The sequence below is a fragment of the Kalmanozyma brasiliensis genome, assembly GCF_000497045.1.
Source record: "Kalmanozyma brasiliensis GHG001 unplaced genomic scaffold PSEUBRA_SCAF3, whole genome shotgun sequence".
Taxonomy (NCBI): Eukaryota; Fungi; Basidiomycota; class Ustilaginomycetes; order Ustilaginales; genus Kalmanozyma; species Kalmanozyma brasiliensis.
Genome location: NW_015961970.1, coordinates 1,003,558 through 1,028,340, shown reverse-complemented (window position 1 = coordinate 1,028,340; position 24,783 = coordinate 1,003,558). Strand labels below are relative to the sequence as shown.

The 24,783-nt window shown below is 58.5% G+C and overlaps 7 protein-coding genes across 7 annotated transcripts; 6 read left to right on the top strand and 1 right to left on the bottom strand.

Annotated features, from left to right (window-relative positions):
* Positions 1-920: 920 nt before the first annotated feature.
* On the top strand, positions 921-1,205 carry PSEUBRA_004249 (uncharacterized protein; the record flags this gene model as incomplete). Its single annotated transcript, XM_059465258.1, has 1 exon — positions 921-1,205. One exon carries the CDS (start codon positions 921-923, stop codon positions 1,203-1,205), a length of 285 nt encoding a protein of 94 aa, XP_059321503.1.
* Positions 1,206-4,182: 2,977 nt separating this feature from the next.
* Positions 4,183-7,425, top strand: PSEUBRA_004248 (Zinc finger, GATA-type; the record flags this gene model as incomplete). Its single annotated transcript, XM_059465257.1, has 1 exon — positions 4,183-7,425. The coding sequence occupies one exon, from the start codon at positions 4,183-4,185 to the stop codon at positions 7,423-7,425; it is 3,243 nt and encodes a 1,080-aa protein (XP_059320527.1).
* Positions 7,426-8,026: 601 nt separating this feature from the next.
* On the top strand, positions 8,027-9,307 carry PSEUBRA_004247 (Acyl-CoA dehydrogenase/oxidase C-terminal; the record flags this gene model as incomplete). The annotated part of the gene is made up of 1 exon (XM_016437815.1): positions 8,027-9,307. One exon carries the CDS (start codon positions 8,027-8,029, stop codon positions 9,305-9,307), a length of 1,281 nt encoding a protein of 426 aa, XP_016291345.1.
* Positions 9,308-9,508: 201 nt separating this feature from the next.
* PSEUBRA_004246 (Orn/DAP/Arg decarboxylase 2, C-terminal) lies at positions 9,509-11,032 on the bottom strand (the record flags this gene model as incomplete). Its single annotated transcript, XM_016437802.1, has 1 exon — positions 9,509-11,032. The coding sequence occupies one exon, from the start codon at positions 11,030-11,032 to the stop codon at positions 9,509-9,511; it is 1,524 nt and encodes a 507-aa protein (XP_016291344.1).
* A 3,480-nt stretch (positions 11,033-14,512) lies between these two features.
* PSEUBRA_004245 (Fatty acid desaturase, type 1) lies at positions 14,513-15,985 on the top strand (the record flags this gene model as incomplete). The annotated part of the gene is made up of 1 exon (XM_016437809.1): positions 14,513-15,985. The coding sequence occupies one exon, from the start codon at positions 14,513-14,515 to the stop codon at positions 15,983-15,985; it is 1,473 nt and encodes a 490-aa protein (XP_016291343.1).
* A 635-nt stretch (positions 15,986-16,620) lies between these two features.
* On the top strand, positions 16,621-18,921 carry PSEUBRA_004244 (protein of unknown function DUF1604; the record flags this gene model as incomplete). Its single annotated transcript, XM_059465255.1, has 1 exon — positions 16,621-18,921. The coding sequence occupies one exon, from the start codon at positions 16,621-16,623 to the stop codon at positions 18,919-18,921; it is 2,301 nt and encodes a 766-aa protein (XP_059320526.1).
* A 2,904-nt stretch (positions 18,922-21,825) lies between these two features.
* On the top strand, positions 21,826-24,021 carry PSEUBRA_004243 (Pleckstrin homology-like domain protein; the record flags this gene model as incomplete). Its single annotated transcript, XM_016437821.2, has 1 exon — positions 21,826-24,021. The coding sequence occupies one exon, from the start codon at positions 21,826-21,828 to the stop codon at positions 24,019-24,021; it is 2,196 nt and encodes a 731-aa protein (XP_016291341.2).
* Positions 24,022-24,783: the final 762 nt, after the last annotated feature.

Genomic DNA, 24,783 nt, shown 5'->3' with positions numbered 1-24,783 from the left:
TCACTGACGGGGGATGTGAGACTTGAGTTCCGTGCCTGCGCTGCATCGTTGAGCGTCGCGCGTGTGCAAGCCAAGGTGCAAGTGGGCTCAGATTCAGTGGGTGGGACAGCCTCGATCTAGTTACCCGCATCTCGAAGAGACCGGGTTTCAGATCAAGCAATCTGTGCTCAATGCTTTCTGCGGACGATTCGAGAGCTTTGCTCGCTCGGGCCATTAGAGCTTCGCTACTATCTGACCAATGACGGTTGAACCTTTACAATGTCACGGCCCGCTAGCTTGGTCTGGCCGTACGAGGCTCAGCATCGGCATCTTCTGTAGACACACGCGAGGCATTGACTGCATGACGAGGTTATCTCGACCCGCATCTCTTTCTCGATTGAGTCACGGTGGGAACTGTGAGCAGGCCCCACGCTAGATCTTTATCGCATGGCTGACAGCTTTTTGGGGCTGTCATGTCCAAAAACGCGGTCCGAATTTGGGCCGAGTTAAGTGGGGCTCCTGCATAGCACCGTTCTCTCGGTGACTTGGACGTAGCGCTTATCGTACCACTTTTGCGCACGGTCTGCCTGCAACTGATCAGTGGTACCGAGGGAAGAGTGGCAGAGTGGGTCTTCGAGCCGCGTGCGCTGTGAACCGGCTGAGCATGTTCTGATTGCGTGCGGGTCGAGAGAGCGTATAAGAGCGCCTTGATCCGAACCATCCCTCGACGCTGGCACGCACACTCACCTCACTCACACACTCACACACTCACACACTCACACACTCACACACACCCATTCACCAACACGCGCACACACACACAGCCCTCTGCTTATTCACGGCACCGTTTCGTGAAAGACTCCTGCCAGAGTCAACTTTGTGTATCAGCACCAACACCAACCTGAGCACTAACCGCCGGGCCCACGGCAAGATCAAACACAATGCACACAATTTTCCGACGAGCATTCACCTCGCGCTCTGCGATTCGTGCCCCACCAGCCCCCTCGTCGTCCTTGCCAATCTCTGCCGCTCACCGCAGTATCGCTCGTGCTGGCCGTGTCGCAATGCTGCCCAAGGCGAGCGAGTCCTCCGCCATTGCCGCTTCCGCCAGCCCTGCTAGCACCTTTGCCACCAGCGCGTCCGAGCAGAATGTGCTGCCTGAGGTAGGCAGCATCTCGGTCCCTGGCGAACAGCCCAACGTCCTCAGGGTTGGCGAGAGCGCCTAAACTAAAGCTGATCGATCCATGGACAATCTCTCGGGGAGCGCGCCATCATCTCACTTCCGTCACCTCTTGTTACGCCTCTCACGCATCTCGCAGTTCCTCTTGTCTCGTTACGTTTGCAATTCATGTCTTGGTTCAATCGCGCTCATGATCCGAAGGGTCATCTATCGTCTGCGCTACCTAGATTCACTGACCGCCGTTCGGAGTAAGCTCGCCCTTCCGGATCCCAAAAATAAATCTAAAAAAGAACTGCAGCACCTAGGATTCCCGCGTGGTCCCCCACCGCAGTACTGACTAGGCGATACCTTGCTTAACTTCGCAGATCGGACGGGATGCGGTGCTTTCAAGGTTCTATGGCCGCAGATGTCAGGATATGAACCTGGTGTATACATATACCCCACCATGTGCTCGGCATCCTAGAGTTGAAAGCACTCGAGCTCGCTCGCATTGGCTCGTTGATCACGGCCTAGCTCGCGAGATAGTAGCTTGAAGAGTTCAAGATCCTGACTTGGCCCGTGAAGGTAGTTGAAGCCATGCTTTGCATTGCGACCTCGATGCAATCAACCGCCTTCGAGACTGATCTTGAGTGGTAAAAGTTGGCCGAAAACGTTGTCTGAAAAGCCCTTCAAAATTGCTCGACAACGTGGGGGAGGAGGTTGACCCGTGGCCGCTCGCCCGAGTAAGCGCGTTGGCATGACTCTTGGCAGGACGCCACTGGGAAGCTTGGCAACGACAAGCATCTCAGTTGGCCTGAAGGTCAAACGAGCTTCGATCCGGAACATCACACATGCCAGCCTCCAGGAAGAGACTCGCAGACGACGTTGGTACAAGGCTCCTGATGCGATGCCGAAAGCGTGTTAGAGCGTGGTCGAAGCTCTCCTGTTCGATCTCGCTTACGCGTTTCGATAAAAGATTTTGACAGCCGTCGACTCAGATTTCGGCCAGAGGCGCGGATTCGCATCGCTCCCATCGCTCGCTTCTGATTGGTTCTCGGCTCGACATCATCCGAGAGATGATTTCCAGCGTGGAACTTTTTCGCAGACAGACGGCCCGTCTACGCTGCTTCTCTACCGTGATCAATGAGCATAGCCCGAACGCTTGCGCCGCTTGATGTTTCAACTTGAGATGCAGATGCATTGCCGTTACGTACAAGTTCGAGCAGACCAGCCCATCAGTGCTTGCCGTCAGCAAGGACACATCGCTCTGTGGGTGCCTGTCAGCACAGCCATTTCGAATGGACTGTGTTGTGGTTTTGCTCCTGAGAGATGATTGGTCGGCGAACTTGTCCGGGAAGCCTTGTCATTCATCAAAAGCAGGAAGCGGGGTCGTAAGAATCAAGACGGAGAACGGAGAGCGGCCGTCCGGCGGCACGCAAATTTCGATAGCCAGAGCCGTTTGATCCGAAGCATAGTCGGGCAGCGACAAGTGTGACGCATAGACAGCTTTTGATTGGTTCGCAACGAATTGGAGGCGAAATCAAGGATAATTCTCAAAATTTAATCACAAAACGACCCCCTCCCTCTGCCAATCAGATTTGCTTTGATCCGTGGACACAGGGTTGATGATTGTTTCGCGCCGAACTCGCCGAACTGCCTCAAAGGGAGCCTTTTGTCTTGCGGTGATCGAGCAAGAGTTTTCCTTTTCACTCGTTTAATGATGACAGTCCCATCTCGGAGTTGGGCGAGGTGATGTTGCAAGGTCACAGAAGCAAACCGAGGCGTCACTGCCTCGGATCATTTGATACGATCCAACAATGAGCAAGCCTCCTTCCTCGGTGGTCGAGACCGAGCCGGCCTAGCTTGATTCTGCGCACTCCCACCAATCCTCAAACAACAGCTGCCTTCTGGTGGGAGGCGTCACTTTGTTGATCAACGTCAAGTCTGCCTCGGATTCGATGAGCCAGTTGATTAACGAGGCTTGAGACTTTTCACTAACTACGATCAAATTAGCCGCGGGGGCCGCCTGTTGCGAGTGTGCAGACAGCCAAGTGCAACCGGTTTGATTGCCGCGGCGTGGAATTTGTCTCTCTTAGATCACGTTCTGCTTGGAAATCAACGATGTGACGGCGCTTGTCTGCTTGCTTGCCCGCCTCGCTTCGATGGTTCCGCTTGGCGCGGCGCAGGCCGATGAGATTACGGAAAACGAAAAGGCGAAAATCAAATAATCGGCTCGTTATCTGGTCTCTCTTCTCGCTCTCTCTCTCGCCGGGCTCAGTTTTTTATCAGTGCCGCTAGCTTCAGCCTCTTTGCTCCCCCTCCCCCCCCACACACACACGATTGCTCAGCTGACCTGACAAAGCTAGCAGACACTAGACACTAGACACTAGACACGCAGGCTGAGGGCCCTATCTGTCCACCTCCGTCTCTCCTATCTCAGACCCATCCCTACTCCTTTTTCGACCTCCCCCCCTCCCTCACCTTCATCCTCCTTATCTCTCGCACCTTCCTCCTCCTCATCCTTATCTCGACTCCGCACGCAAGCGATCCCCCGTACTCATTCTTCCCTCTGGCGACCTGTCAGTTGACATGCACACCTAGCCCAGAGCACACACACACACAGCCCCTGTCGCTTTCTCGACTCAGCTGCACAGCCGAGCTGCCTTTTTGTTCAGCATCAATCGACTCTCGACCTTGGCGCCCTTTGGCTCAGTCCTTTCTACTTCCGGCAGTCTTTGTCCGCCAGCTCAGCACTCAAGCCTCGCATCATCTCTTCAGCGGATCTCGTGCTTCAGCCGTGCCGCTTCCAAGCGCAGTCAGACAAGTAGAACACGAAGAACAACCTCGGCCCATCTCGCTTCCACAATCAGCGACGCGGGGTCGTCGTTCCCAGTTCCGCTCGCCTTGAATCTTCAGGCTCGCTTGCCCTCCAGCCTGCAGATCATCGGCATCTCCTCGGCAGCATCTCATCCACTGCGACAGCGTCGATAGCCTCTGCATCCGAGCCTTTCTTCCTCCAATCAAAACTTTGACTGCCAGCAGAGATGGCTCTTCCTCCGGTCAAGATCGCCTCGCGGCCTGCTTCTCCAACTCCTTCTTCCTCTTCCCATCATCCCCATCACCACAACGCCGCTTCATCGTCGTCCTCCACCCATCCACCACGAATCGCAGCTCGACCCATCGCTCCCGCCGATCGCTCTCCTGACCGTCTTTCTCACCATTCTCGTAACGGCTCCAGCCACGAAGTCGACAGCCTTCCACCCCTTCGCCCACGCGGCTCACGACCACCATCCCCTTCTGCGCACCCAGCAGATCGTGCTTCCGCATCTCACCACGACGTAGCCCCAAGAAGCACAGCTCGCAGTCTCTTCCGCGATCCACGCGCGTTCCACCCCTCTGGTCGATCGCAGTCACCCATCGCCGCTTTCCGAAACCGATCGCAGAGTTCTGAAAGGTCGCATCTTGGTCCATCCAGATCGCAACCCAACAGCCCGTTGCTCCACGCGTCCTCGTTTCGTCATCCGAGCGAGGCGGCCGGCGTTCACCTCCCTCCCATCTCTTCGTTGAGCCGAGAGCTGACCTCCGACCATCCCGACGCGCACGCGCATCATCGTCGCACCCCCAACACCTCGCCCCGCGCCTCATCACGTTTGCACATGGGCAACACCTTCCGCGACACGAGCCCAGCTCCTTCCATCGGTAGTCCGGCCACCATGCGCCACGACCACCCTTCGTACCGTCACGAGTACTCTGGCGAGGACCGCATCAAGTCGCAGCAGCGATACGCCGACGAGTTCCCGCGCAGCATCGCCCCCGCTCCGAGGTCCAGCTACGACCACACATCGCGTGCAAGCGGCCTTCCTTACCTGCAAGGTCACCCAGGCTCTTCCCGATCCGTCGAGGCTTCTTATCACGCCAACGGGGGTCGTCCCTTGCCTACCGTCGACTCGCGTACCAGCAGCCCGCAGCATGGCCACCGCGAAGCATACGAGCACGAGGGCTCCGGCTCGCCTCCCTCCGCCCACCATGCTGGTCTGAAATGCTCCAACTGTGGCGTCACATCGACGCCGCTGTGGAGGAGAGCCCCCGACGGCAGCACCATCTGCAATGCCTGCGGCCTCTACATCAAATCGCACAGCAGCCATCGCGCCGCCTCGAGCAACCCTGGCGCCGCGGACGCAAGCCCTCCTGCCCATCCAGTCAAGCTTTCCGCGGCTGGACGCAGCGGCTGCTCGCGAGAAGATGATCCCAAATCCGGCTCTTGTCCCGGCGACGGTCTCTGCAACGGTACCGGCGGCACCGCCAGCTGCAGCGGCTGCCCAGCCTACAACAACAATATCTCGCATGCTCTCAAAGTGAGCAAACGCGAACCACGCACCGGTGAAGAATCCGCCTCGCCTGCCCGTGCCGCCGAGAAGGCAACGCCAGTGGCGGAGGAGAACAAGGACGACGACAAAAGCGCCGTTGGCGCGCTCCGTTGCACCAACTGCCAGACCACGACGACTCCGCTCTGGCGACGAGACGAGGATGGCAACAACATCTGCAACGCCTGCGGTCTCTACCACAAGCTGCATGGCACCCACCGTCCCATCGGCATGAAGAAGACGGTCATCAAGCGCAGAAAGCGCATCCCCGCCAATGCTGCTGCTCAGGCTGCCAACCACCCGGATGTCGTGCCCGTACAGATCAACGCCAACGGTCAGCCCGTCATCGCTCCCGCCGCCGGTCGCAGTGGCAGCGACGCTACGCCGAGCTCGTCCGAGAGTAAGCGTGGACCAAAGAAGGCCGCTGCGTCGACGTCCGAGCAGGCTGTGCGCGAAGCCCGCGATCGCGAGGCTGCCATGCTTCTGATGGAGGTGGGTGCAGGTGGCAGATCGCATACTTCGATGCACGACGACGAACGTCATCACCAGAATGGCGGCATGACCAGCTCTGCTTCCATGCATCACGACATGCACTCGGCCCGTGCCAGTGCCGACGCGGCCCGCACGTCGCATGCAGACGAGAGTCGAGGTGTCAAGAGGCCTCGCAAGTCGTACCCGCTGGCCCCTCGTGAGGCATACGATGAGCAGGAGGCTTCCGGTGCCGCTGCGTCCGCCTACAACGAGTCTCACGGCGCCGGTGCTCCGCGATCGCAAAGGTCACCTACCGATGCTCCCATGTCGGACCGAAACGGTCGTCCCGACCTGCACAATGAGCCGTCGCACGTCTCCAGCGTCCCATCCGAGCATGGATCGCGAGCTGGGGCTGCCGATGGCGCTCGGGCTAGCTCAGCGGTGGGTCACCATCATCACCACCACCATCACCACCATGCCAGCCACGCTTCCCACGCCGCCCATCACGGGCACCATCACCACCATCACCATCCTGTGGCGGTGAGCGGAAGCTCGCATGGTCATGCTGGTCAGGCACCCAATGGATCGGTCAAGCTCAGCGATGTGGAAAGGCTCAGAGACGATCTGCTCTTTGAGCGTAGACGCATCGATGAAGTCCTGCACCGCGCTGAGGCTATCCTTGCTTCGGCACGCCAAGGTAACTACCACGCCGATGTTGCCAGCGGACCGGCCCCGACCAGCGTTTTGCACAACGGCCACGGTCCTTCTAGAGACTCGCCACCAGGCACTTCTGCTCGAGGCAGTCCTGGCATCGACGTGCGCGGCGCCAAGGCAAGCAGGGGTCCTGTCAAGGAGGAGAGCGCCGAAGAGGCTTCGAGGCGACGATCGCAGGGCTACGACAATGCCAGCTCGTCGAGCGAAAGGGACGAGCTGGAGTCGCCTCCACCTGCCAGCCATGCACCGCCGTCCCGAACGCTGCTTGCGGTGCAGGAGCTTCCGACGGGACCTCGCCGCAACAGCTTCGAGCAAAGGATGGCGTCGCTCCCAGTCATGGCGGCCGTGCCGCTGAAACGCAGCTCTCCTCCCACCACCGCCTCTAATTTGGGGGAGAACAAATTGACGGCTGCAACTCAGCCCGCTCGCAAGGCTACTGCGTGGGGAATCGACGCGCGTTCGACCCCCGCCTCGTCAGCGCCTCGGCCCGGCGACAAGCGTGCCCGCCCTGAAGACATGGACGAGGACGACGACCACTGGAACTGGGACAACCTGTATGGCAAGGCCAAGCTGGAGAAGGCGGGTGATTGGCGTGGATTTGCGCGACCTGCTGAACGCGATCAACGCAGTCAGTCGAGGAGCAGCGGCAGTGTCCGACGTGACACGCCCACTAATGTTGCTGCGAGGATGCCTGCCGCTGCGAGCACCGCTCAGCCAGTCAGCGCTCCACGCACCTAAAAAGGGAATGATCAGTATCGATCCAAGACTGTTTCTAATCCCATCTTTTGATACCATTGCTAATCTGAGTGTGGACGGAGGTGTGCTGCTGTGCGGGCGAGTGTGTGACATAGATATTTGCGTGCGATGCGAGAGTCAGACTACGAACAAGCATGTCGAGGTATGGTGAGGAGAAGCCCGATGGCCAGATCGGGATTCTGAGCTGATTGGATGTCGGTAGGCGCGGCCAGGCCGGTTCAAAGCCAGCAGTGATTTTTGAGCGTGAAATGCAGTTGTTGCTGCAGTGCTTCGGTAAGAAGGGCAGAGCGAAATACCGGGCCAGCAGCGGCAGCAGCAGCGCGCGCGCCAAAATGGGCTCGACAGCCGGCTCGAGAAACGCACGCATTGAAACGAGCTTGGTGAGCTCGCTGGCTTCTGCGGGGTCCCTCTTTTGCTTGGACGAAGAACCGGATTCTCGCTTATACTCGAGGTGTTCGCAAGGGTTCTCGCGCTCCCCGCTTCCTACAGGAAGGTGTCCACCAGCGCTTCAACTTGTAGCCAAGACTCTGTTCAGCTTCGTTCGTCTCGACCATCACATCGTCCCCTTTACCTCCAACACAAGATGTCTCTCTTCGCCAAGCGCGCCGTCGCCGGCAGCAGCCGTGCCATCACTACCGCCAACAAGGCCGCCCTCCTCGCCGCCCGCAATGGAGCTACCCGCGCCTACTCGACGCCCGTCGAGAGCTCCGGTGTCTCGTTCGGCCTGAACGAGGACCAAGAGGCTTACCGCGATCTCGCCCGCAAGTTCGCTCGCGAGGAGATCATTCCTAATGCGCGCCACCACGACCAGACGATGGAGTACCCTACCGAGATCCTCAAGAAGGGCTGGGAAGTAGGACTGCTGAACACGCACATCCCCGAGGCGTACGGTGGACCCGGTCTCGGGCTCATGGAGTGTGCGCTGATCTCTGAGGAGCTCGCGTTCGGCTGCTCGGGCATTCAAACCGCTATGGAGGCCAACGGCCTCGCTGAGGCGCCTCTGCTCGTATCCGCCTCGCACGAGATCAAGCAAAAGTACCTCGGCCGCATGACCGAGGAGCCCCTCATGGCCGCCTACTGTGTCACGGAACCCGGTGCCGGTTCCGACGTGGCCAATATCGCCACCAAGGCCGAGAAGCAGGGCGACAAATGGGTGATCAACGGCAGCAAGATGTGGATCACCAACGGTGGTCATGCCAACTGGTACTTTGTGCTCGCTAAGACCGACCCTTCCGCCAAGGCGGCCAAGTCGATGACTGGTTTCGTCGTTGATGCTGACACGCCCGGTATTCACGTCGGTAAGAAGGAGATCAACATGGGCCAGCGTTGCTCCGACACGCGCCAGATTACGTTTGAAAACGTGGTGGTGCCGGAGGAGAACGTCCTCGGCAAGCCCGGTGACGGATTCAAGACTGCCATGGGAGCGTTTGACATTACGCGTCCGCTGGTGGCCGCTGGCGCCGTCGGTTTGGCCCAACGCGCCCTGCACGAGGCCGCCATCTACGCCCAAGACCGCAAGACCATGGGCAAAGCCATCATCGACCACCAGGCCATCGCCTTCCTCCTCGCCGACATGCAGATGAACGTCGAAGCCGCGCGCAACCTCGTCTGGAAGAGCGCCTGGGCCAAGGACCAAGGCCAGCGCAACAGCTTCTGGGCCTCCATGGCCAAGTGCCGCGCCGGCGAAGCTGCCAACCAGAACGCCGACGGCGCTGTGCAGATCTTCGGTGGTCTGGGCTTCAACACCGAGTCCCCTGTCGAGAAGTTGTACAGAGACGCTAGGATCTTCCGCCTCTACGAGGGCACCGACCAGATCCAGAGGCTCATCATCAGCAGGCATATCAAGGAGTTGTGGGCCCAGTAAGCGGTCCCACCATGGGCTTGTTGTAGCATCCTCCATAGAAATGAGCATGAATCAAACGATCGCATGCACGAACACATCCACTTGTGATTGAGAGCGAGTTCAAGAAACGAACCGATGATCACACGCACACAGAGTGTCTTGAAGACGGAAGCAAATCATGAGATTATTTTGGAACCACGACAACGAAATCCGGTCACGCTTCTACATCATGAGCTCTCGAACCACCTCTGCATCCTCCCCTGCGCCCAGGGTGTAGCGGACCTCGCTCCTCCTGATGCCATTGAACGTGCTGGCGGCGCAGATGGTGTAGGCACCCATATTCTCGTACACGAGCCAATCGCCGACCTTCAACCCCTTGGGCAGATGGACGAGTGCGCGGACGCAGTCGATCGAGTCGCACGTCGGGCCCCAGACGCTGCACGGTTGAAGCTCGTCCTCGCTCCCTGGCGCCTCGAGATCCGGTCGGTACGCATACTCGAAGCCCAGCGTCAGCACTTTCGGGTGCACCGTGACGTGGTCGAAGATGACGCAGTTAAACGAGCCGTACAGGCCGTCGTTCTGGTAGTACATGACCTGAGGTTTGGTCGGAGCGACGGCTTCGACGATGGCGCCGACGGGGGAGGGCTCGCCTCGCCGGGCGGCGATGATGTTGGTCGCCAGCGCAAAGGCCGAGTGGACGTAGAATCGACCTGGCTCAGCGATGATGCGCAGCCCGTTGAGCTTGCCTTCCACCTCCTTGCCGCCAGGGGCAAAGTCGTCGTCAGGGAAGTAGCGGTCGATGGCAGGACCAAGCACGCCGGCAACCATCTCAAAATTGTCGTGCCCAAACCCACCGCCGATGTCGAGCAGGTCGAACGTGTAGCCTGCCTCCTTGCCCATGTCGAACGCCCGACGTGCGCGGTAGACCGCATCGCGGAACGAATCAGGATCATAACACCCAGAGCCAACGTGGAAGCTGACACCCACTACATCGAGCTCCAGCTCCCGTGCGCGCTGCAGCAGGCGAGGCACCGAGTCGAGCGGAGCGCCAAACTTGAGCCCCAGCTGACAGGCGCTCTTGGAGTCGTCGGTCAAAATCCGCACCACCAGCTTGCACGAAGGATGGTAGCGCTTCATCTTGTCGAGCTCGTCCATGTTGTCGAATGTGGTGAGGCCGACGTTGTGGGTGGCGGCGTGGCGGACAAAGCTCGCGGCCTTGCATGGGTTGGCGTAGATGATCCGGGCAGGGTTGATGCCGAGCTTAAGCACCGCTTCGATCTCGCCGTTGGAGGCGCAGTCGAAGCCCGTGCCGAGCGCAGCGAGCAGCTGCAGCACGTACGGGTCCGGGTTGCACTTGACCGCGTAGAAGGGAACGATGCGAGGGAGGGCACGCATCCAGCGCAGGTGCTGGCGATACACCTCGGAGAGGTCGGCGACGAAGAAGGCATTCTCGCCGTTGGCCTCGCAGCCGTGAATGTCAATGTCGTCGAGGACGCGCTTCAGCTGCGTGTCAATGCAGCCGCGGTAGATGGGCTTGTGGCCGTCAAACGGCTTGAAGCAGTCGAGCTCATCGTCGTCGAGCGGAGGGGTGTCGGCTCGCAGGCGCTGCTGGTGGGGCAGAGCGGCAAGAGGAGCAGCCATCGGCGCGAACGTCTTGCAGGAGCTGTCGATCGCGATCGACTGCTGGGCGTAACGAGACGGGCCGGGAAGGGTGAGGTCAAGAGGGGTGAGGGTGCAGCAGGTCATGTTGGCGATGCAAGAGGTTGGCGGAGCGGGAGAGAGCAGAAGGAGTGGGATGGTGGAGGATGGGGTCAGCCTGGCGAGGTTCTGGAAAGTAGGTCTTTTTGACCGTCGCGAGGATGGAGGATCGACAACATACCTAGGGCTTTGCGCTTTTTCGTGGGAGAGCGTCGTCACTCGACTGAAGTCGGCGCGACAGTGGTCGGCTCTGCTGGTGTGGTCGTAGGGCATGCAGCGTCGGGGCAGACACGGTGGCGAGAGATCACATCATCACAAGGCGAGAAAGGAGGGGGTGGAAGGGAGGGTTAAGGGTACCAGACAGGCGCAAGGGTCGAATGAAAGGAAAGAGGCAAGATGAAGGAGAATGTGTCAGTGAGACTGTGTGAGTCTTGCAGATGGAAGGTGCTTAACGAGGTCCCAGTGCAGATCATAGCTGTCGAGAACGCCGCAAAGAAGAATCGGCAGCGGGCAAGGCGACGAGGCCCCAGGGTTGGTCCGACCCGCTAACGAAGCTATTGATGCAACGAGACCAAGCACTTCTGTCGCCAAGCATCCTGGCACGTCTGGCAGGCAGGGCGAAGCAGCCAAGGTGGGCGCAGGGGTCTGACGTTGACATCCCCAGCGGGGTCATCCAGCTGACAATGACAGGTCGGCTAGAAGGGATGGATCAGCAACGCTAGCACGTCAGGTGAAGGCTACCGTTGTTGATGCCGGGCTGCGCAACTTGACTTGAGTGAGGGTTGCGGGTACTTCAAGCCGAGCATCGAAAGTCCAAAGGGTTCAGGGGAGATCCACTTTCGGCTGGCTGAAGGAAGTCCGTGGTCGATTTCGATTTTCCAAAATAGAAAAAACGCTGACCCTTGACCCATCTGCTCGACTGCCTGCCTGAAGCCTGATTTTCGTCGCGTGAGGACGCCGTTGCCGACGCTGCTGCCGCTGGCGGTGGCATCTCCCTGCTAACAGCCGAGATGAGCCCAAGACCCCGACCCTCCTCTTTGCTCGAGTACCGGAGCCAAAGCCGCCCGAGATCGCTTTAAGGACAGGAATCTGCAGCTAGCATGGGGTATGCGAGCGCTTGGACTTGCACTGGGCAGTGATGACCGTGATCGGCGGTGTGCATTGCGATGAACTCGCATAGCTGTTTGAGATTTCGACCATGCTTGATGATCTGCCGATTGTGATTCGGTCCCTGATGATCCGTCGAGGGTTTCGCATCTGATCCGATCTAGGGTGCCTCAGACGAAGGCTAGAGCGGCTGCTGCGTTCCGGACTCCGTATGTGTCCTACTTTCGGACCTCGTTGTACGAATACAGGCACATGGGTGAAGCTTACCTGTGATGTTATTGAGCGAGCTCGGTCGTTCAAGGTTGGGTCGCCAGCTAGGACAGCCAGGCGGCCTTTTCTAGTATTCTTTCAAGATGTCTTCGATGCAGTTGCTGCGATAGCCGTATTAGTGGGGTCTGTGGGTGGTCGATTGCAACGCGCGGCGAAGTGCAGGTAAGATCGAGTTGGCGAGATGGTCAGTAAGCGAACAGAAGGGCTCGAGGTAGCATGATACGCTCAGCGAAGCAGCTTGACGCTTCGTTGCCGTTGAGCAGGAGCAAGCAGGAAGCGCTGATGCGTGTGGTGTCGAGGTGGATCCAATGTCGTGCTCAGACGTCGCTAAAATTTGCATGCTGCTGTCCTGCTTGACTTGCCCGCTGTGGACATATTTGTGTCAAGACGTACCTGGAGCTTCCTGTGAGGAAGTTTTTGGCCGCGGCCTTTAGACGTAGATCGACAACTTGACGTGGAATGGTGGGCGGGTGGAGCAGGTGCGTGTCACTGCCCCTTGTGAGATGGTACGCAAAGTCAGAGGCTGATGTTCCGCGGATGTAGACGGTTCACAGCTTGGACTGAGTAGCGAGATGGCGATGCTGAAAGGGTAATAGGAGATGAAAGGTGACGAGGATGATAGAGGATGAGATGGTGGGCTCGCTGATGACCCTTGCCATGGACCACCTCCACGAGGCCTTTCTTCTGTCTCAGGAAAAACCTCAAATTCGCTTCGACTGGGGCTTGTCATGAACAGGCACAGCAGACACAGTAAAAAATTCCAACGTTGGGTGCCGTGACCAGAGAAAGTGCCTAAATCGAGAGACAGGCTGGAATTCGACTTTCGGCACGGCTGCGTCATCTCGGAAGACTTTACAAACGCAGCGAGCGCTTGGCCATTCAACCAAGGTGACAAGCTTCTGCTCGACATGGTTGCAGCATCCTCGCGATGATGACTGGCTCAGTAGTCGTGCAGTTTCGACGAATGTACGCCTTGTTCGTATATGATAGTCTGAAGGTTCAGCCATGATGGGACGCTGGGCAAGGAGAGCGGTAGGCTGTGGGCGTTTCTGCTTCGCCATGTCGCTCCGAAGGGGGCAAAGGGTCGTGTGAGCTGCTAGAAGTAAATCGGATAGATTCAGTCCCGATATTGCTCTTTCGTGCGACAAACCGTGTGGCAAGGAGCGTCAAGAATTCCTGGCTCGACGGTGTCCGTTTTTCACAAACAACACGGGGAAATCAGCCAGCCAGCCAGTCAGCCTTTCTAGCTCTGCTGTGGTCAAGTTGTAAGATTGGCTTGACCGTGCCATTTGAACTCAACCTCAACCTGTGCCTGACTCGACTTGCTATCAGACTTATGCGTGCAGCGATTCGCAGAGACAGCAGGCGAAGCTACCATCATCGACAGGAACAGGCTCAACGATCGCGTGGACGCCAAGCTCGAGCGGCTCACCTCGAGTGGCAAGGGCGGTGGATCAAGGCAGAGGGAGGCGTGAGTGCACGGCTGAGCCAAATGGGCTGCATGTGATTGGAACGGAGGTTGATCAGTTCGAATTTTCTGGCCAGTTGCCCCAACCAATTTTGCGCCTTCTGTTCAGTTCAGCATGGGTCGCCGCTCGGGTCGTGCTGGCCAGCCTCGAGGCCAGATTGTCTTGCTGCGTGGACGCGCCCTATTTTCACACTTGCCGAGGGTCCACGTTCAAATTCAGAGGTGAATCTGCCGCGAATTCTGTCAAAAATCCTTCTGGATCAGATAGCGAGCGAGGCGGGTGGCTGAGCGAGCAGAAGGAGGGTCCTTTCACCCCGCGCTCTTCCGAGTCGGCGACTCTTTTCTTCTTAGCGGCTGCAGGTGCGAAAAAGAAGGTTGAAGCTCTAGTCAAATTTCATTCGAGCGCTGTGCGGTGGCTACTCGGTCTAGCTGGTGGTTGTCGCTGTAGGGGGAACAGGGACCTCTCTGGTGCGTGCGTTGCAGCAGCGCCTGCCACCCAGTCCAACTGCAATTCACTTTAGCCACGCTGCCCCGAAAGTTGCCATCCCTCGGACACATATCAAAACCACCAGCAGCGCTCACTTCTCCCTTCCTTCCCTCACGCCACAACCTCTCCATCGATCTGGCCCGTTCCCCCTCACCCTTCTCCACCTTCATCAAGCACCATCGATCGGACATCAATCATGTCGTCCGCTGTTGCTGCCAACGTCACCGCTGCCGGTCAGCGCGCTGGCAAGAAGGGCGCTGCCGCCCCCGCCGTTAACAAGGCTACCAAGACCGAAAGCGTGCGATACTCGCACCGCAAGGCTGCTGTGTACGACGAGAAGGACATTCCCACCTTCGACGTTCCCATGTACACCGTCAAGGACCTGCTCTCGGCCATCCCTGCCCACTGCTTCGAGCGATCGGCCTTCAAGTCGTTCACCTACGTCTTTGCCGACTTTGCCATGATCGCCGCTCTTGGTTTCGCCGCCTCTTACATCGACCCTACCGTCGCTAGCACCTTCTCTGGCCTCAAGTCCAACGCTCTTTCTCCTTTCGTTTCCGTCGGTATCCAGCAGGCGCTCACTCGCTTTGCCGCCTGGTCCGTCTACTGGATCCTTCAGGGAATGGTCTTCACCGGTGTCTGGGTCATTGCTCACGAGTGCGGCCACCAGAGCTTCAGCACCAGCAAGACGCTCAACAACGCCGTCGGCTGGGTCCTCCACTCGGCTCTTCTTGTGCCCTACCACTCGTGGAGGATCTCGCACGCCCGCCACCACGCCGCCACCGGTCACCTTACCCGTGACGAGGTCTTTGTGCCCCGCACCCGTCAGCAGCGCGGCAAGCTCCCCCTCCAGCCCGCTCCCAAGTCGGGCGACGACTCGAACGACGAGGACGCCGTTGAGCAGGAGGTCGGTGCCGTCAAGGTCGAGGAGACCTTTGGCGAGTGGCTCGCCGAGACTCTCGAGGACGCTCCCCTGTACAACCTCGTCTACATCTTTGTCCAGCAGCTTTTCGGCTGGCCCATGTACCTGCTCAAGAACTCGTCTGGTCAGCTCCACTACCCCAAGGGCACCAACCACTTCAACCCCGATGCCATCATCTTTGACAAGCGTCACCGCTCGCAGATTCTTATCTCGGACCTCGGCATTGCCATTACTCTCGGTTCTCTTACCGCCTGGGGCATGCTCTCCAAGGGTGGCTTCTCGGATGTCTTCCGCTACTACGTCATTCCTTACCTCTGGTGCAACAACTGGCTGGTCATGATCACCTACCTCCAGCACACCGACCCTGCTCTGCCCCACTACAAGGCTGAGGCTTGGACCTTCCCTCGTGGCGCCCTTTGCACCATCGACCGCAACTGGCTCGGCCCCGTCGGCCCTTACCTCTTCCACGGCATTGCCGAGACCCACGTCCTCCACCACATCTCGTCCAAGATCCCTCACTACAACGCCTGGGAGGCCACCGAGGCGCTCAAGCAGCGTCTCGGCCACCACTACGTCAAGAGCGAGGAGAACATCTTCAAGGCGCTCTGGAACAGCATCAACGTGTGCAAGTTCGTTGACGAGAACGACCAGGTCGCTTTCTACCGCACTGTTGACGGTGTCCCCCACCGCCGCATTGCGCCTGACAGCGCTTACGCCTCGGACTCTGGCATCGCCATGTCCGAGTAAGCGCGCGTCTCAGCGCATGCCTCATCCACCAACATTCTTACTGAAGTTTTTTCAGGCATCCTACATGCATAGAAACCCACTCAAGGTCCGTCAGGACCAGGACCGCTTCATACAACAAGCTCTCTGTAAATGTCATCTTCTCCAAGCTACTACAACCCTCTGTCTTTGTCTGTGTTCGCCTGTGCCGCCTTGTGAGATGCCGAACGAGATCTCGGCGCAGAGTCACACATCGCGCAAGCTCCAAAGCCAAAGCTGACCTACCAGCAGCTCCGATGGCTAGCGGACCCGAGAGATTGCCATTCTCGATGTGCGTTCCGCTGTGTGAATCTTTCAGTTCTTCGAGCCTCATTGAGGTCGCGGGACGGCCTGCGCCTGACTCCAGCAGGGGGAAGAGTCGCCACCGGCCAGGGTGGTCGCAGTTTCTCTCGGCCGAAAGATGTTCAGCCTCCACACCAACACTGCTGCTTTCGAGGACCCTTTGCTCCCACACTCACGGACTCTTTGTCTCCCCCTTTGCCGGTACAGTAACACCGACCATCAAGGCTCCATATGACCAGAAGTTGGCGACAATAGATCGCCATGCTATCCACCCACAAGACAATGGCGTAAGCTGAGCGCATAGCATAGGGGTCAGGATGGCAACCGATCGTCTGAGGCGCAACCAGCGCGCCCTGTCACCAGACACCCTCTCGACCCTGACCACCTCCCTCTGCGTTATCGGCACCCCCCTCCCCTCGCTGTCTTCCGCCAAGAAGGACCAAGATGAACACAAGCCCATCTGGCAGCAGGAAGCGCGTGATGCTCAGGGACGGAGGCGCTTTCACGGCGCCTTCACCGGCGGCTGGAGCGCGGGCTACTTCAATACGGTCGGGTCCAAAGAAGGGTGGACGCCAGGCAGCTTTCGCTCCAGCAGAAAGGATAAGGGCAGAGCAGAGGAGATGAAGGTTGTAGGAGGAAGAGTGGAGGACTTCATGGACGAGGAAGATCTAGATGACTGGAAGCAGGTGCAGCGGGTCGAGGCGAGGCGCGGAGAGGAGGTGGGGTTGAATCAGATTGCCGGGCTGAGAGGGGGTGAGAAGGCTAAGGGGGACAGTTTGGATGTGGACGGCGGTGGAGATGAAGAGTTGGGGTACAAGCTGCTGAGGAAGATGGGGTGGAAGGAGGGGGAAGAAATGGGCTCGAGGGTGGACGAGAAGAAGAAGGGGAGGGTGGGGAGCTCAATAGGTCGCTCTGAGTCGATAGCGAGCTCGTCGAGAGTCACGTTGGAGCATACGCACACAGTTCCCGTCAGAGCTACTCATTCATTGGCAACGCAGCAGCGCACAAGGAAAGGATTGGGTTATCAAGACGCCCCGACGCTCGCTCAGACGCTTTCGAAGACCCACGAAGCAGAACAAACGACAGGCGCAGTCGCACAAGCTGCCTCGGAAGATGAGGAAGATGTCTGGTCAGACGGCCGTCCCGTACTCTCCGGCTTCCATCTGGCCCGTCAGCCACTTCCACCCGAGCCATCCTTCCCCGCCTCACCAGTACCGCCAGGATGGCAACCAGACCCAAACCGCGTCTGGTCTCGCTATGACCCTCAACTCGACAGCAAGACCACCGTCATGACGCCCTCGACGCGAGGGCAGCTGCTTGGAGAAGCAAAGATTCCCGGTCCTCCGCCCAACATCGCCGCCTTCCTCTCGGCTAAAGCGCAAGAACGGCTCGCTGCTCAGTCAAACGCCGCTCTGCCCTCATCTGCGTCGCTACCATCGCTGCAGTACGTGGAGTGCCCGCGACTCGAAGCAGTCACCGCCAAGCAGGCTCTGGTGGGTTTTGCACCCTTTGGCGTGGACGCTGCCAAGCAGAATCGCTACGAGACGTATCTCAAAGGTCAACTCGAGCCGGCGTCGGAGCGGGCGATGCGGCTGCAGGTGCCTCGGGAGCTGACGGCCGAGCAATTCTCCAACGAGCTTCGGGAGTTCGCCAAGAGCGCATCGATGTTCCGACCCATGAGTGCGGCCATCGCGAGTCGATTCGCGCCGGCGAGCGCGGCAGTGATGGAGCACGAGACGCGCGGGACGAGCAGCACGCCTGGCCTACGACAGCCCGCACCCGCTTCCTCGTCGACCGATCTTCCAGAAGAACCCATCGAGCCGCAGAGGCAGCTCTCGACAGCACAGCAGGCAGCCAAGATGGGCAACTTTGGGCATTTGACACGCACAATGGAAACGTGGGCGCCAGAGAGGCTGCTCTGCAAGCGATTTGGCGTGCCGGAGCCTGCGTCGACCCGCAAGCAAAGGGATGAGGGGTTGGTGACAAATGCGAGTTCAGCGACGAGGCCGGACCTGAATGACGACCCGGATCCGTTCTACGGCTCGAACAAGGTGGCGAGATCCAAGTCGATCCGGGTTTATCAGCATTGGGAGCGAAGCAAGGAGCAGCTCAAGGCGCTCGCTTCCGCTCCGACACCGCTGTCACTCGATGCGGGGTTCTCTTCGCAAAACGCCTCCCGCACGTCGCTTACATCCGAGGAGGCTAGCGAGGAGACCACTGTCGGTCTAGGCGACGACGATCGACAGGGCCACGACACGCTCACCTACGTGAAGCCTTCGATCGATGTGTACAAGGCCATCTTTGCTTCCGACGAAGAGACCTCTGGTGCGGAAGACGCCGATTTGACGGCCAAGCCCAAGATGCAGAACCCGGACGCTGGAGCAGGCGTGGTGTTTCAAGCGCGGTCGAAGCGCAAAGATGCCGAACACGACGGAGGGAAGGGCGCAGCAGCGCAGACGCAAGGCGAGAAGAAACGCAAGAAGGATAAGGCGGCGAAGAAGGCGCTGCTCACGTTTGACTTTGACGACGGTGATGCGGATGAGGGGGCGATGGAGAAGCCAAGCGGAACAGCGAAGAGCAAGGTCAAGGCTCGAGTGAAGGCATCGGATCTGTTCTAGCTCGATGCTGTGCAATGTACAACAGTAACATATGCTTGCGGAATAAGCTGTGGTTGCGCTGGCTCGCCGTGATCTGCCTGCCATGACCGCTCACAGTCCCGATCGAGTGAGCATGCACGCGGCGCAACGATTGATGAACTGGCTGATGACAGGTCGATAGGCTGAGACAGTGGCAAGATCGATTGCTCGTGTGGCAACTCCTCCAGGTCGTAGTCCAGAATGCTTGAAGCTCGACTGGGCTCAATCAGCGAGTCGCGGCTGAGATCCAAGTCCCAGTGTGATCCGCTGGAAGGCGAGGACTCGGGCGTGGAGGTGTATGCGCTGTCGATGAGGCTCGAGATCCAGCTCGACTCGTATGGCTTCTTATATCGAGGCTCCTTCCTTCGAACTCTACCGCTGAGATCGAGCGAGTCATGGCAGTTGATGGAAGGGGGAGACATTGTCCAATGCTGCTGACCCTGGCCGCCAGTCGTTTGCTTTGGCGAGACCGGCGGGTCCTGAAGAACATGACTCTGAGGATGCGATCGACCGCCGGTATCGCTGTGATCGCTGCGAGAACGGAAAGAAGAGATCGAACTTCTCGGACCTGCTGTAGAAGAAGAGCTCGAAGAAGACGAAAATATGCTCTTGCTTCTGTTGACGAGGCCCTTGGCTTTGAGCGAGATGGAACCGCCAGATGCACCGTGAGACTTGCGTCTGATGGGTCTTAGTAAGACGGAATGTGGTTCCTGCGAGTCGAGCATGGTTGCATGCATGCTGGCGATGAAACCGAGACCGTCCATTGTGACACAATGGGATATTATCTGCTGCACTGCTGTGATGATGAGAGGAGAACGGTACTTGAGCTCGCTGAAGAGAGGCGTCTGTGAATAGACCGAGTGATGGATACCTGACCGTCGCCCCTGGCTCGTCACCGGTCCGTACGGCATCGGAAAGCGCTATCACGCAACGACAGAGATGAAATGGGTCGTGGGTCATTGTCGTGCCCATATACCGGAGGAGGAGGCAGCATCATTTGGTGCAGTCTAGGCTCAGCCTGCCGTTGGTTGTCCTACCGCTCCTGAGCAGTTGTCCCACTGCGCCGATTCCTGTCATCATTTGACCTAGCAGTACTTTGGTTCCCTGAACTGACGCTGCTTGCTGATGAGAGTGTGGGCATCGTGAGAAGGTTCATGACCGGAGGGAGACGATGGGGATGCAGCCTGACGAGAGCAGTGCGAGGGTCGACTTCATTTGGCAAAGGGCAGAGCTTGCGCTTCGGTACGGATTGCATATCCTTCACGGATATTGCCACCTTTGCCGGACATACCCAACAGTACCGGCATGATCTGTCTCTGTACCTGCATTGCTCCAGAGAACGATCAATGCGGTAAGCGGTAATCTGGATGCAGTCCATTGTTGTGCGTTACGCGTCATGTCAGCAGGGGCCTGGTGGGATTGCCAAAGTCGTCGATGTTGGTCTGCGCAGGGCAGCAGCGTCAACAGCTCATCGTGGTCGAAAAGGGGCTGATCGAAGTGTCTGTCTGAGATTCAACAGCGGTGCGCAAACAGACAGCAAGGCCTGGCTTAACTTAGCCGAGCTCAGTCGAGGAACGCGTCCAAGCTTACCAGCTGCAGAGCGGTTTCACTCGGCTGTGAGCGCAGCTTGCCGGACAACAAACGCCCAACACCAGTCACAAGCGCCACTTTGCCCCACCATGGGCGCACTCGACCGAAGCCTGCTCCCCTCTCGCTTCGGCGGCGTACATGCTGATCCCCAATCGCAGAAAGGCGAGGTCACACAGTCCGTTGTGATGGTTTGAGAGGCAGGGCGGACATGAGAAGCCGGTTGTCAAGGAACTAAGCTCCCCTACGTAGCCAAGCCAAACTCTCTACGCCGTCCACGTTCGTGGTCCTTTGCTTTCACCTCCGTGATAGTAACTGGGAGGAAGTAACGACTTGTGATAGAGTGCCATCACTGCTCGGCGTAGAGACGATCAGACAACCATGTGCTTAACTTGTGCGCCCATTTTCAAGCGCCGCTTGTGAATCCAAAAGAAAAACACGCTCAAGAGCAACAGGATCAACGGTGCATCGGCTGACCTTGAAAAGTCACCGTGACAGTTCCACAGAAGAACCCACACAACGGCGCAGTCCATCGGCAAAGGATCCTCCTTTTGACCCGCACACCACTGCAGCCAGCAGCATGCACCGGCATGCAGGACGATCCCTGCTTGGTGGAAGCAGACAACAGGTGAGGGTCGACTGGTTCTCCCATGTGGCACCGGTCCAGGGCGGACTTTCAAGCCTTACGCCCAGATCCTGACCAAGCTTCCAACAGCATCCTTCGATGGGTACGCAGCACGGATGCTGTTCCTTCGCTTCCGCTCAGGCAAAGTGACTCTCCGAAGCGGATCTTGCGCCGCTTGGCTCTGCGTCGTCCGTACAGACTCGAGTGGGTCATTGCGCTGATCCAAAAGGGACTGTCACGCGGCCATCGAATCGGTGACCATCGATGGGAAGACCCGCCGACGGAAGGCAGCAGGATGCCGACCTGTTGCTTCGAGATGTGCGGAGCTAGCAAAGTGCTTCTGCCAGATGCTGTCGCATCAGACGATCAAGCCGTTCTCCAGCGTAGCTGAGCATCGGCCGACCTCGACTCGCTACATAACCCGATTCTCGACTGCCATGCCGTGTCCCCACCATCCACTAAACCCTCTTCAGGCAGGCCGATAAGGTAAATTCGAGCGGCTCGGCTCAGACCGCTCGCACGTTGGATCACCCGTAGAGCAATCGTCCGCCGACGAAGCATAAGCATCGACGACGCAGACAGGAACCGACACGTCATTCCTTGTCGACCATCAAAGGCATTGACACGTATCCGTACGATCGAATGACATCGCCGACAGCAGCTCTTCAAATATAATGTCGCAGGATCTGTCGCCCGCCAACGCTTCCGAATCAAGCGCCCCAGCTGCCGCCCACCAGCCAGCAATCGATTACAGTGCCTCCTATCGAAATCACGACAGCCTCCCAACTTCAGTAAGCTCTCCGGCCACCCTTGCAGATCAAACTGAAGCCGCCAGCCCGGGGATCATGATCGACATCGGACCGACTCTGGACTCGCCAGCTTCGAGTGGGGCACCTTCACTTCGCGATCAGTCGACTCCGAGACTGACCTGCGAGAGAGAGCTTCCACCTGTCCCGACTGCCGCTGAAGGTTTCTCAGACACCGCATCAAATGCAGCCGACACGGCACAAGTTGCTTTGGAAGGGCCTCTTCAGCCTTTCACTCTGAGCGATGTCAAGCGAAACAAGACATTGCGACGCTACGCCCGACGCCTCTCAGACGAAGAGAGGAAGCAGCTCTCGAACGAACAAGAGCGTCTCCGTGCCGACGAGATCATCAGGGATCAAGTCATGAAGCAACTACAAGCCGAGCAGCAGGACCTGCTTAAGCCTCCAACCCCTCGTACTCCACGACGCGCGGTGACGCCTCCGCTTGCTCCTCCGCCTCCTTTCGCTCCTCCTCCGGTCCCTCCATCCCCTTCAGGCTCTGTGGCTTCATGTCGCCCCTCCATCAGCAGCAAGTCGCTGCGAAGCGTTTACAAAGCTGCTCATGCGGAGCGCGGTAGCTCCTCTCGCCGAAAGAGGAGTGGCACCGTCGGGGCCGTGATGCAACGACCGCAGCAGCGTCCACCGAGCAGCCCGAGCCACAGTGTGAAACATCCTCCATCGCCAAGAACGCTCGAAGCACGCCCGAGAACTTCCGAGGCTCAGGAGAGCATCCGTAGCAGCGCTCAGTCTTCGCAGCTTTGGGAGTATGCTGAAGCAGCGAGCTCACGCAACTCGTTCGTGAGCTTATACAGCCAGATTTCTTACATCAGCTACGCCGATTCGCGCTCAAAAGCTCGCAAATCTTCGGCGACCGAGCCGAGTGCAAGCAGAACGCCAGCCAGTCAAACCTCGTACGAGAGCTCAACAACTTCGAACGGACACGAGGCCCCGGTCCAGTCATGTCCAGCATCAAGCTCGCAGGGAAGCGTCAGCTCGTCCTCGAACTTGGACAAGGAGCTGCCTACACCGCCTTTGAGCGATGACGGAGACAGCTCTGTGGGCGCGGTATCATCTGACTGGCTGTCTCGTGTGCCAGCAATGTGGAACGTGGTTCGATCGACGCCTGTGGTGGGGATGTCGCACAGCGCAAGCAGCTTCGAGCAAGCGCAGACGCGAGGTCTGCGGGAACGACTCGTCCACACTGTCATGTCCCCGGGAACAGCCGAGCCATCGATCCGGGTCGCTAATCGAGAAGCCAAAATCGAAACACTGCGGCTTTCGGGCATCGAAACGGGCTATCAGGAGGTGACGGTGGCCGAAGCGGTACGAAGGGCCAAGTGGGCGAGGGAGCAGGCGGCGCGCAACCAGCTGGACGCATACGAGCGAAGCAAGCTGGAAGCGGACGAGAAGCGGCGCAGAAGGGCGGTGGAGCAGCAGCGGCTTCTCGACCGCGAGCGAGCCATGCGCCGACGGGAGGAGCAGGAGTGGCGAGAGCAGCAAGCGGAACGCCTCGAGCAGGAGCACGAGATTCAGAGGCGAGTGCAAGCGGAGCGAATCGCAAAGCTCAGAGCCGAAGCAGAAGCCAAAGAGCAGCTTGATCGAGAGCTCAGAACCAAGCAAGCGGCCCGGGAAAGCTATCGCCAGGGGCGTTTGCTGGAGCTCACAACAGCGTTGCGAAACGAGAACGAAATGGACGCCGAGGCGCGAGCTTCACCGATCTTGAAGGGATGGCTGAACCTTCAGCTCGAGGGCGAAGTGCATTGGAAGCGGCGCTGGTATGCAGTGACAGGACGACAGCTCATCCTCTCTCGCTCGGCCACGGACCGCAGTCCGAAGACAACCATCCCCCTAGATCCGACCCGCCTGATCTCTGTCAGCGATCAGCACGAAGATGGGACCATGGACCGAACCTTGATGCTCGAGGTGCAGCAGAGTGCGAGCGACGACCGTGCTTCGGGTCTTGTTTCAGAGAGCACAGCGAAGCGATCCTACACTATCCACCTAGATACTCGAGATGCCAAGGAGGAGATAGAACTTGTCATCGAAGCCATTGCCAGCCTTTAGTACGTACACCACGATCCATTTCGCATCCCCAATTCTTAGCAGCATTTCTATTGCACACTCTTTTGCAACCCATGCATCATCTTTCACAGTTTTATGCGTCTGCTGCAATTGAGAAGCCCTTGGAGCCGAAAGGCGGCCGGATCACGTGACACGACGCGGTGTAAACGCGAGCGCGACTGGCGCGTAAAGTGACAGCGCGAGAGAAATCGCACGAAAAATATTTTGGGCGGATCAGCAAGAAAAAGGCGCGGGGAATCGACTCGCCGGCTAGGTTTCAGCTGATCGTCGTGGAGACGCTTTGCCGAGCCCCTCTCGTCATTGAATCGGTGCGCTCTCGATCAAAGCCGCCGTCTCGGGCACTGTCAACCTGGACGAGGATTGTTAGCGCAGGGCTACTTTTGAACAATCTGGCGTCATTGGAAATGCACCTCATCGAGCGGATCGGACGCCTCGACGAGCTAGAGGCTCGCGCTGGATGACCACATTCTCTTTGATATCAAGGGCACGCGCGCTTCAATGATCGACGAGCGAATGGCACTTTGTTCACTTGGCTGCCACTCGTTTGGCGTCAATCGACCAAGAAAGCCTCCTGGGGCGAGATGCGCTGAAGTTGGCTTGAGCAGCAAAGCCCGTCGTGCTCACGAGTTCTCGATGATCGTCGAGCTGGCTTGAGCTACGTGCTCCGAGGGTCAACGGTCGAGAAGGCTTTCAGGGGTGTCTCCGATACCTGCTCGGCGGGATTACTGAACCTTGTCAAGAACA